The sequence below is a fragment of the Poromitra crassiceps genome, assembly GCF_964638095.1.
Source record: "Poromitra crassiceps genome assembly, chromosome: 20".
Taxonomy (NCBI): domain Eukaryota; kingdom Metazoa; phylum Chordata; class Actinopteri; order Beryciformes; family Melamphaidae; genus Poromitra; species Poromitra crassiceps.
Window position 1 is genome coordinate 18067515 of NC_139637.1, and position 12442 is coordinate 18079956.

At 44.4% G+C, this 12442-nt stretch overlaps 1 protein-coding gene across 2 annotated transcripts in view; it reads right to left on the reverse strand.

Moving 5' to 3' along the window:
- The window catches only part of usp19 (ubiquitin specific peptidase 19), a 45865-nt gene that overhangs the window by 29480 nt on the left and 3943 nt on the right, over window positions 1–12442 (reverse strand). For both annotated transcript variants that reach the window (XM_083656590.1, XM_083656589.1), the window contains exons 3-9: window positions 6136–6264; window positions 5683–5819; window positions 4061–4705; window positions 2978–3392; window positions 2363–2519; window positions 2199–2270; window positions 735–850 (exon numbers count right to left, since the gene is read on the reverse strand). In XM_083656590.1, coding sequence (XP_083512716.1) covers window positions 735–850; window positions 2199–2270; window positions 2363–2519; window positions 2978–3392; window positions 4061–4705; window positions 5683–5819; window positions 6136–6264 — 1671 coding nt within the window. The remainder of the gene's footprint in view (window positions 1–734; window positions 851–2198; window positions 2271–2362; window positions 2520–2977; window positions 3393–4060; window positions 4706–5682; window positions 5820–6135; window positions 6265–12442) is intronic.

The window sequence follows — 12442 nt, forward strand, 5'->3', positions numbered from 1 at the left end:
TGCAGATGACTGACTAAGGGCCTGTGTCCACCTAGCGTCTTTTCCTCAGGTCCAGCGTCTTTTTTCAGTTGTTTCAAATGGGGGGGAGAGCGTATGCGAGCGCAGACGGACGTCTATAGAAAGTGCGCTGCGCCCAGCGTCTATTTTCAGAGCGCTCCGGCGTTTTTGTGCGCCGGCTCCCAGCGCTCCCAGCTGAGAATAATTTAACTTTTCAGAAAGACGCTGGTGTCGGGTGCTCCTTTTCTGGCAACTAATCATATGGAGAAACTGTCGCAACAGAGACAGAAAGGCTCAATTGTGGGAGCAGATTGGCTAGACACTTAATATTTCTGGTGAGTGTTGTGCTTACTGCTTTTAATAGCGTAGCCTACCTGTGTTGTTAGCTTGCTAGCTGTCAGCTATCAAGCTACTACCGCACTGAACTAACGTTAGTTTCAGACTGCTTCCTTGTATATTGTGCGCTGGGATCAGCGCTCCCCAGCGCACTCCCAGCGTTTAACGTCGGAAAAAGACGCTAGGTGGACACAGGCCCTGAGACTACGTGGGAGTTAACTGTACGTTACAAGATATTTCGCCACACATGATACAAGCATGAAGCATCAAAAGCCCATTTCCACACAGCGCTAGCCACATAGCCAAGCGCTAGCCACATAGCCAAGCGCTAGCCACATAGCCAAGCGCTAGCCACATAGCCAAGCGCTAGCCACATAGCCAAGTGGGAGTAGGCAGCAGACCTTGTGTGGCCGGGGCCTCCAGGACCCCCCAGCGCTGGCTATGTCTCTTCTTCAGGGTGATGTCCAGGCGGGATGGGGTGAAGGAGTAGCTGCACTGCTCAGGTTGGATCAGGTTCCTACAGCCCAGGAGGGAGAAAGAACGCCACAGGTGAGCTCAGAAGACCAAGGGAAGGGAGTAAGTGAGGTTACCCCTCAGCACCAAATCTGTGATCACTGCTGTGATGTCCCTGCTAAAGGCTGAGCTTAGACTTAGGAGAAGGGAATCCTATCTGTAATCAGATCTCCAAGGGCAGCTTCAGTCTCACACAGGGGACAACAGAGTGGCTTAATACACTCGGACACTGCTTCAAATTGTCTAGTGGCGAGTGATACTACTGAGGACATCATTTCCCCACGAACCAATCAAATCAATCCAAACATTATGAACAATCAACAGGTTAAAAGGGATACGCCAAGTTTTGGGGAGTTTCGTTCATTTGCCGTATCGCCCATACCATACATAACCAAGATACACGATGCCTTTAACGTCATTCTCCGTGCAGTATACATCGAGCTACAGTCGTTCAGTTAATTAGTATCGCCAATGAATTGGATGAAATGGTACAGCCGTTCAAAGTCACCAAAAACACACATTTCTAACCGTGCCAAAAAGCTGTATATACATGTTGTGACTCGGGTACTCACACCACAAGATGAAATATTAATCCAAAATGCAGAGAAACACTTTTTTTTTTTTTTTTTTAGGTAAATAGAGAACCGGAAGTACTTTCTAAACATGGCCGCCAGGCGTACAGCGCATGCACTGTGTAGTGTACAGGCAAACAAGGAAGTGGGGACACTGTGTGGGGATTTACTACAAAAATGACGTTTCACATAACTATGGATTATTATTTCATCATGTGGTGAATACCTAAGTCACAACATGTACATAGAGCTTTTTGGCACTGCTAGAAAAGTGTGTTTTTGGTGACTTTGAACGGCTGTACCGTTTCCTGCAATTCATTGGAGATACTAACTAACTGGACGAGTGTAGCTCACTGTATACTGCACGGAGAGTGACGGTAAAGGTATTGTGTATCTTTGTGGTTATATATGGGCAATATGGCAAATGGGCGAAACTCCCAAAAAGTTGGCGTATCCCTTTAAATACAAATCATTTGGGACGTCAAATTATAAAGCACCAGAAAGCACAATAAGTAGTGTCTTTAACTGGACATTCAAAAAGGTGCCATTTTCAAGTAATGATATTTCAAAAATAACAAATGGTTCTTTGTCTAAAGAGCTCTAACGACGACCAGCCAATACTGCAGCCGTTACCTGAGTTTGACCTGCCACTTGAAGACTGAGTTCGGTCCACAGTCCTTACCTGAGTTTGACCTGCCACTTGAAGACTGAGTTCGGTCCACAGTCCTTACCTGAGTTTGACCTGCCACTTGAAGACTGAGTTCGGTCCACAGTCCTTACCTGAGTTTGACCTGCCACTTGAAGACTGAGTTCGGTCCACAGTCCGCATGAAGGCGCAGGAAATTAGCATCACTGTAACGGATGAAACAGATCTCCGTCATTCACTGACATGTCATTGTCCATTTCTCATTTTGATTCAAAAGTAAATGCAACTTGAGCAGTACCTGGTCTGGAAGATCAGGGTAAAGTCCTGCTCCCTGAAGATGACCCGGGCCGTGTCCCTGCAGACGCCCTTGATGTAAACGTTGACCACCATCAGGTCTGTGCCCTTCTCGTAGGAATCGTTCTTCACAGACTGCAGGTTAACCATGGGCTCCGGGGCTGAGGGGACAAAACTCACCTTTCATTGCGGGCACATTTCATAGACCACAAATTAACTTGCGCTGAGTTGCAGTTAATGAATGAATTAAAAATTATTTTGAAATAAAAAAAAGGAAATATACATGTATATACACATACACGTATTAAAAAAAAGAATAATAATAACTAATTTTAATGAATAATGAGCAGTTGATTATAGTGATTACACTTACCCTATCCATGATTATCAATAACACGACTAACAACAACCCAGGATGGGAAATTATAACCAGATGCCAAACGAGTCTTGGAAAACTTTTTTTATTGTATCTAAAGAGCTAGAATAATTCCAAAGGCATTTTAGTAATAATAACTTATTGGTTGCTTATAATAAAACTGACGATTTGAACACAATTCTGTTTATGGTCATTCAAACCAAAGCCCAGGGCCTTGCACTCCCCAGAACCTTCTCCACTGACCTTCCTCCGGTTTCATCTCCAGAGGTGGTTCCTCTTTCGACTGGTCTTGCTTCTCTTCGCCCTCACAGCTTCCCTGCCTCTGGGCTGGACCAGGTGAAGGGCCTCGCTTGGCAGTCAGACCCGTAGCTGCTGGTACTGAAACGGGCTCTCGTGATCCAGGACACTCTTCAATTGTATCCAGCTCTGAGTCGTGCTCGGCTGGCTTTCTCTCCGGCTCAGAGTCAGTCCTATCTGTGTGGGACTCTCCCCGCCTCTCTGGAGAAGCAGAGTCGGTTCCATTGGTGGAGCCGTCGGGTTGGGGGTGGGCACTAACACTAACGACACTAACGGGAGCTGCTGGTTGGTTACTGCTGCAGTCTGCGGTGGTCCCGGACTTGTGCTCTCTCTCCGGCGACTGGCTTAGCTTCTCCTCCACCTGAATCAGGAAAAAGCAGGAGAATGTTTTTATTTTTAAATATTTTACCTGCAACCGCCAGAGAGGAATGCTCTTCTGTGCACAGTACAGTTTTGCCTCACTCAAAATATTTAGAATTTCTATGATCTGTTAAATCAAACTTGAAAAATTCACCTGAAATTTGTTTTGTATCAAAAATTTGTCATTAGGTGCGTACTGCTATCTTCAACTCTTATGATTTGATGCACAACATCAAAATTAACACTTAAACACAAGGCTTGTTGGACATGGTTACTTGTTTATAAAAAATATGTATACATGTTAAATCAAACAAATCGGCAATATCTTAAAACTATGGCATTAAATTGTGATAATTTTGTATTTGTTATGCAATAAGTTAGAAGTTAATCGTATGAAATTGTATTTTCGACAAGGCTTGTTGTATTGTGATATTTTGAGATCACAATATACTGTGTGATGGCAAATTATAACTTCCTAATGTTCACTTGAAAGAGTGTTCATGCAGCAGAATCCATAGACGTCACACATTCTTCAAACGATAAAGACGCAACAGCTCATTGCTTTTTTGAATTAAAAAAAAAAAAGATAAAAAAAGAAAGAAACACAATCAAAATGTCAGGCAAGACAACTCAGTAGATATTTTGGTGAAAGTGCTGATTCCAGCTCACCTGAGTTACGCTGCTCTGGGTATGGCTGGCAGCAGCAGCAGCAGTGGCGACTCCCGCTTTATGTTCCTGGCCATTGCCTAGTCTCTCTTCTCTGTTGTCTCCATGCCGGTGTTGTTGCGTCTGCGTGCTGCGACCAGCGGGGGCGTGCGTGTGTGAAGCTTTCCCATTGGCTGCGCTAGCCTCGGGATCGGGAGAGTGCGCGTCCCGGTCAGCCAGTGGCATAGCAGCAGCCTCCTTTGTAGTCTTGGAAGGACACACGGTGGTGCGCTTGGCGCTGGGCTCCAGGGGTGGCTGGTCGCCGCCGCTGGCCGTAACGGGCTTGCCGGCGGTGGCCGTCGCGTCTCCGGGTCCTCCTTTCCCCCCGACAGAGTCCCCGGCGGCGGACTTGTCGCCCGCCGGTTTGTTTTTCAGCGAGCGTTTGGCGGCGCGCTCCGCTTTGCCCCCGCTGCGTCTGGGCTCGCTGTGTGCGGGCGAGGAGGGAGGGGGGTGGGGTTGAGGTTGTGAGGAGGAGGAGGACGAGAGTTTGGGTTTCTCCGCTGACCGGGAGCCAACAGCCTTCGGCTCGCGCCTCGCCACAGGCGATGAGAACTGCTCCTTCCCGTTCTTGGTCTGTGTGGTTGCTGGCACCTTCTCCTTCTTGTTTGACTAAAACAGAGGAGACACAATGTTCATCATTTAACCACAGGCAGACCGGGGTGGGATGCTCTCTGCTCAGTGTGAGTGCCAATTACAGACACACATACATTTAAAGTTCAGCCAAACCTCGTTGTGTTTAGTAGTGCAACACAAAGCTAGAAAACACACGAGCTTAGTGATGTCAACGGGACTTAAAAGTGAAGGATGAAAACAAAAAGATGAACTGATGACATGCTATTCGCCTTATGTAGAAGAGACAGACTGGCTTGAGAGACGAACAGGAAGTGGAAACACAATCGGACACCGATTGTGTTTCCACTTCCTGTGGCAGAGCTTCTCCCCGCAGCCTGCTTCCAGTGGGTCACTAGCTTTGACCAGAGAGACGATCTCTGGTTTGACTATAGGTAAAACAGCCGGCGTTTTGAACAGGAAGTCATAACACAAACGGGTCAAGTGGGCGGGGCTACATAAGGTGAATACATGGATAGGACGGGAGCAAGGGATCTTATAGAAATCCAGACATCAGCATTTAACATATAATTAGTTGTGGTGGTGTTTCACAGCTGTAAAATTGCCACTGCAGATTATAAAATGTATACACACAGTCAAAATTAATTGTCTGGTCTTCTTGCTCCACAAAATAAGGTCTGTGGCGATGGTTTGAGTTAGTCACACGATGGTTTGAGTTAGTCACACGATGGTTTGAGTTAGTCACACGATGGTTTGAGTTAGTCACACGATGGTTTGAGTTAGTCACACGATGGTTTGAGTTAGTCACACGATGGTTTGAGTTAGTCACACGATGGTTTGAGTTAGTCACACGATGGTTTGAGTTAGTCACACGATGGTTTGAGTTAGTCACACGATGGTTTGAGTTAGTCACACGATGGTTTGAGTTAGTCACACGATGGTTTGAGTTAGTCACACGATGGTTTGAGTTAGTCACACGATGGTTTGAGTTAGTCACACAGTGGTACAGGACTCACCATGAGTGACGGCCAAATATGGAAGGGGATCTTCTTCTGCATGGTGAGCAGCAGGAAACCTCCCTTCTCCTTGTACTGGACTTTGCTACAGGAGCCTTCAATCTCCTCCTGCAAACGACAATCCCACTGCCGTCCATCTGAAAGACACACAGACGGAGGTTAGCGGCCGGAGCTGAGAGAGAGGAATATGCTAAAAACGTCAAGGGGTAAAGACGACAACAAGGAAAGCACATGCGAGTCAGACGATTTCGTTAAGTCAAACACTTTTAGTTAATACACAAAAACGAGACAGCCAAGTATCAAAGATCATTAGACCGAAAGGATAAACCCAAAGACACAAGTGTGCGTGTGCCGTTTAATGTTTAGCGGTCATATTTTAATATTTTCAATCTAGTTTCTTCTCATTTATTGCTTCTTATGCTCCAGGGTTTTACGCATGTTACTATGCCTTACCTGGTATGCGTGCATGGCAGTGTGTATCAGTGAAGGTGGTGCTGACGTCCTCCACCTTCTGCACCCCCTCCCCACAGCGCAGTCTGACAATCACCTCGTTGGCATTCTGCTTCCAGTCCACAAACACATCTGGAAAACACAAAGAACAGACAGTCAAGTCACAGATGAAACCAGAGGAGGAACTTGATGGCTTGGGACAAAAAGCCTGTTGATCTGATTTGGAAGCGACCTTCCGAACATCTTCTTCAGACCTCGTTCAAACTCTGGCTTGTGTGGTCAATTTTGCACAAGGCCGAAACTGAAACATATTAGCCACAGGTAGGAATGAAAACCTGTGTCTGATATAGAAGAGAATCTATCTAACGATATTAGCCACCGGCTACTGAGGCCTGTACTACGAAGCAAGTTCAACATACCCAGGGTATATTTTCATTATCTGGCTTCAGTTAAGCCTAACACGATGGTGGTTATCAACTCGTTAGTCTCGCTGGCCAGCCTCCCCTCCCTACCGTGTAGAGGAGTCTGGCACCGCAGAAACAGGCAACTGGGATAAGCCCTCCCCTGCTCTACTCTGCTCTCCCATTGGAGCGACTGTTTCGGTGGCAGCCGGATGTCCGGCTCCCGGCTTATTACAAGCTCTGTCATTGGCTCCGACCATGTCAATCAGAGCGGCTTCCGCTCCCTCCTCCCTGTGTGTCGCTGTAAATAGTGCCATGCCGCCTCAGTGAAAACAACAACGCTAACTAGCTAGCAAGCTAACGGCAGAAACCTACACGCTAACTCGTTGCTACACACTGAAAACGGCACGTTGGATTGTTGGAAACTATTTTCCAAGGGCACTGCCGCTAAGTGCTGCCCATCGCAACTGGCCAGCGAGACTATCAACTCGTTAACTCAATCCAGGCTTTCCCACAAGAGGTGGATTTTGTGACAAATATCCAATCACACGCAACACGGACAGATCCAGAGCAGCGGATTTAAGATGAAATGAACTCTAAAGCTTAATTTATACTTATTATAAAGTGTCGCTCAGCACATGGTCGCAGACGAAAAAGAAAGTGTCGCTCACGGTGTTGCATTTACACTTCAGAAGACGTTCGCCTCGGTTCAACAGTCACGTGACACTCGAACGCTATAAGCAGCTGCAGACAAGAGAGGGAACGAAATGCACAGTCAAACCACCTCGAAGGCAAGATGTAACGTACTTGGCTGCAGCCGCATATAAACGGCACACAACCACACAACTCACCTCCTCTCTCTCTGGGAAGTTGGTCACGACGTTCTTTGTGATTTTCACGAAGTCATACATCAAGGACAGGCTGATAGAAATAGCGGGGACACGTTCATTCATTTCAATCAAGCGAAAACTAGCGGGTGGACCCCAACCAAAACAAGGAAGCCAAGCGCGTGCCGTCTATATAGCCAATCAGACTTGCGCGATACTATGACGTAGTCAGCGACACTAGACATTTCACCAGGTAGCAGACACTGCTCGCCGACACTTGAAGGTGTCGACTCAAGTCCTCATTTCTGTCGGCGACCATTTCAAAAGTGTCGGCAGACGAAGCATAAATTGGGCTTAAGTGCTCCGTGTGAGGAAATTACATCGTTGTAGCAGCAAAAGTAAAATTGACCAAGACACTGGCAATCGAACTGGAGTTGGTCCCCGGGCGGCGGGCGCTGCACTGTGGCTGCCCACTGCTCCAACTCCAAGTTCTAGGAAGGTTCCTAAGTAGAGGATGGGTCAACTGCAGAGGATGACTTTCCCCATGTGGACAATATAGGATAACTTAAAAAGAAGAGAATCTAGAAATAAGAAATAAAAATAGTATCAAAAAATGAAACAATAAAAGCAATAAACAAGACTGAACAATTGTGGGGTTGCATATATATATTAGGGATGGGCATTTCTAGCAAAAACACTATTCGAAATTCGCTGGCCAAATTCGAATTTAATTCGAAATTCGGAAAAAAAAAAAAAAAAATGTAAAATGTAAAAAAAAAAAAAAAAAAATTTTTTTTTTTTTTTTTTGTGAGTGAAATGTTGCATTATCTCCCCTGATTCTAAGTCTACGGCTTTATTAATTAATATAAAAAGCTTCTGCTGTGGATTTTTAGCTCAAACAAGCATTGCACCACTGAAGTAAAGAACATGTTACATGACATTGACATTTTCGAAAATAAAAAACAGTTTTGACAATCATGAGTGGTTCATTAAATATTTAGTAGGCTCAGGTCTGAGTGCCAAAGGGGTGCCAAAGTCACCCCCTCTCCCTCTTCATGGGATTTCATCCGCCATTCATTTTTCCATAAACCTTGCTTAAAATGCTTATAAAAATTGTTTTACTTGCTCAAACCAAGCGATTTGACTATACTTAGAATCAGGGGAGACAATGCAACATTTCACTAAAGATTTTTTTTTTTTTTCGAATTTCGAATTTCAATAATAAAAGTCGACCTTGATAATAACAACGATTATTCGAAAATTCGAAATTCGATGCCCATCCCTAATATATATATATATATAATGCTGCAGAGAGTTTCAACACATTAAGTTAATGGATTAGCTGACTAACATTTGTTTTTTTTCTCTCTCTCAATAAGAATATACTATAATAATAATACATATTATGATTAATAGATAGGAGCAATACAAAAATACAACAGCGAAAAGTAACAGTTGCTGTTGCCAAGGCTAGAGAGAGAGAGGATGGCTGGGGAGGAACAATGCAGATTGTGTAGTAACACAGTGTCACTGTGTAGTACAGGCTTATTGCTGACTGTCGCATGCAATAGTCAATTTAATTCACCATTGGGGACAACTATTGTAAGCTACTGGCTATTGGATAGAAGGCCTCCTTTATAGCCAGTGTGGGAGCAGCGCATGGCCTTAAAAGACACAACACACACACTGTGATGCACCTGCTCACCTAACTCCTAGGCACTGCGCTCACATGCGTAAGTGGGTCAGTCCACAGCACTCGGGCTTACAGACGGACAGAATAGAGAGTGAACTCAGCAAATCACAGAAGCACCTCTAAATAGCCTCTGTGCCACACAAACTCTACGCCAGACAAACGCATATTTTTCACTTTTTGTCAAAATGAAGCAGTTATTGGACACGTTATTGACACGCGTTTCACAAAACATGGAGGAGCCAAGCCTAATGATTTGTTTCCAAGACAAATTCAAAAAGCTGTAGCTAATGTAAACATCCACACAACAACATCAAAAATGTACCGTTCTTCATAGTGATGTCAAACTTGTGTCGGCCATGGAAAATAAGAACAGATCATCGCACCCGAGTCGCTGCTGGCCTGGATCTGGCCGGTCGGTCACACATGGATCTTATTGCCTGCGCCCGTGTTCTGATTTAGTCTACAACAGCTAGAGAGCCTCGGCTTGGCCCGCCCTCTCTCCCTCGCCCCCTCATATCGCTCCACCTCTCTCTCTTTAGCGCTCTCTCTCTCTCCGCAGCGAAAGGTCGCAACCCAATCCCTTACAGCTGGAGGGAGTTGCCGTTGCAGTGCAGCCACGCCATAACGCACTTTCATGATCTCAATGTGTAGACTTATGTGGAGTGGACATTTATTATTAGTCCAGTAAAAATGTCACTTCGTGACATAAATGTCACTTATGTCACTTAGTGACATAAGTGAACATAAGTGACATAAGTGAAAAAAAAGTGTTAAGTTAAATGTATGAAGGGAAATTTTTGAAAATGACCTATATGATGCTACCAAAAACGTTTTATTTATTTATTTTTTAACATTTTTTTTTATTTTCTCCTTGAAGCAAAAAACACATACAGGATATAAGTGATGATATTTATGGCACACACAAAAAAAAAAAGGCTTCCATAGGCTACCATCATATTTAGGTCATTTTCAAAACTTTCCCTTCATACATTTCCTTAACACTTTTTTTCCTTCATTGAGGACATATTGAGGATACAAAATCAGTTGAGTTTGGTTTTGTTGCAATTAGTGTGAGGTTGACCCACATATTTGCGTAAAATGCCTGGACTATATTATGATACCATCACTTCTCAGCAGCAGGACATTTTCAAAATCCAATATTATTACTTCTTGGTGGTTATTATAATGTCATTACCAGTTCACATTAATTATGGCAAACTAAGTCAGTCAAAGTACATTGTTTTGTGTACTAAATTATATTGGCACAATAGAAAAGGTTACTTTACACTTAATTCTGTGGCCTTACCTAACCATATCCTCTTCATCTTAGTTCACACCCAACGCGCTCATTTGAGCTGCCAGCGTCTTTCTGCAATTCATTCTTTATGTATGGACGCGCTAAGTGCTCCTCTTTCAAGGAACGCATCTGGCGTTTAAGCGCTGGTGGCATCTAGTGTTTTTGGCGGAGCGCTCTGGGCGTTTTAAGCTGAAAAAAGTTTTGGAGGAAAAGCGCGCTGCTCGTCTTTTCACTCGTCCTACCTCTTCTCCTCCCAGAGGGATCCTCAACCTCCTCTGATCCCAGAATTGGCAATAATCTGGCTGCTTTCATGTTCACAGTGAACAACATCAAACAGACGAAACCAGCTGGCTACCGTCCGTGTGATCGTTGTGTCCTGAACAGTACTGCACGCGACTGCAGGGGCACACAAAACAAAGCGCACACACACACACAAAAAAATGCTCGTGTTATGCGCAATGGAAGCGCTCGGGATGATTTTCAAAGCGGTCACACACGTCCTGTGTGTGTGTGTGTGTGTGAACGGCGCCTTATGGTAACTCAATAAAGTTAAATAAAATCCATCATGAAAAAAACACAGAGTGAAATAGAGTGTTTGGCTCGCTGACAACTCAGTAATACAGTATTATTGTAGTCATGCTGGGATTAAGATCAAGTTTCACCAGTTCAACATTGAGTCTGCATTTTTTTCAAGGGCAAAAAGTTACGTGGAAACTGAACCACGGGGACATATTAACCCGTAGCATAATTCATGATAGACAATAAAAGAGTAGATGACCGACGTTTTTTTTTTTTTTTTTTTACAGAACAATCCTTTTACGCAACATACCAACTTTTACGCAAGTTAGCATCTTAATCAAATTATTGCCAGCCAGGGTAAGAGCAATAATCAGATAACATGTAAACATACTCAGTGACCCAGAAAATCATTGTCACGTTGAATGATATAGTATAGAGTTGAATAGAGCCTTGTCAATTAGGCTAGGCGACACTTCAGCTTGACCCAATCCTACTATCATATCAGATGCATCACACCAGATAAGGTTACGAGAAGAATCCTGTCTTATCAGACAGAGTGACAGCAAGGACAGGTGGGAGGGAGGGAGGAGTTACTAGTTACTAGTAGCCCAACCTCCCTTTTGGTGTGCTAGAATGTATTGAACATCCCATAATATATCTTATCTTATCCAGTCATCTCCAAACCACTTCTAACGCCGCTAGCAGGAATTTGGTAAAGTCATGGACTAACTAGACTGAAGATGGGGACAAGGATGCTGCTTACATCATAAGGGAGAGAGACAGAGAGAGGGAGAGACAGAGAGGTACAGAGAGAGAGTGTCTCACGACCTTGACAAAACCCAGTTTCCCAGATCAGGGGCGGGCTCTCTCTCAGCTAGGATTACAGCACTTCAGAATGACGCAGAGCACCAACAAGCTGTGTAACACAGACACTGTAAGGCACACGCCACCACTTAGTGGAAAGAAACTGGAAAAACATACCGACCACACCAGAAACAGAACCAGCGACTTCAAGCATAGACACACCCACCACCACCCAGTCAAGCGACGCACAATACAATGTCTGAATGACAACTCAATCAAACCAATGAAAACTCTGCCTACTCTGTCTTCCTGGTGTTAGGTGTGTTCTACATCAACAACATGTTACTTAGTCCGTGGCAGTGTTCAAACTGTCTCTGACTCAACTTTGCTTTTTGACAGACGTCTGTTAACCCCCACCCAGGCTCATTGATCAAGGTATTATGGAGAATATGATATTTCCCGCATGAGGATTTCCACCTCCAGGCATGAACCAATGTCAGACATCTGTGGCCTGCATGTTACAAACAAATCCAAGCTGACCTTAGTCTCAAGTACAGTTGGGTGAAAAAAAATAATAATCCAATCGATCTTCATTTGAGTGGTCCGATATCGATTAAAAAAAATCTGAGATCAATTTAATAAAGCAACGTCACACTCTCTCAATCCCTCTCATCTTCCCTGCCCTTAAACGAGAAAACTCTGCAGTAATGTAGTTAACGCGCAATTTTTTTCTTGCCATTGCAACAGTGAAAACCTGTCCAGAGACAAT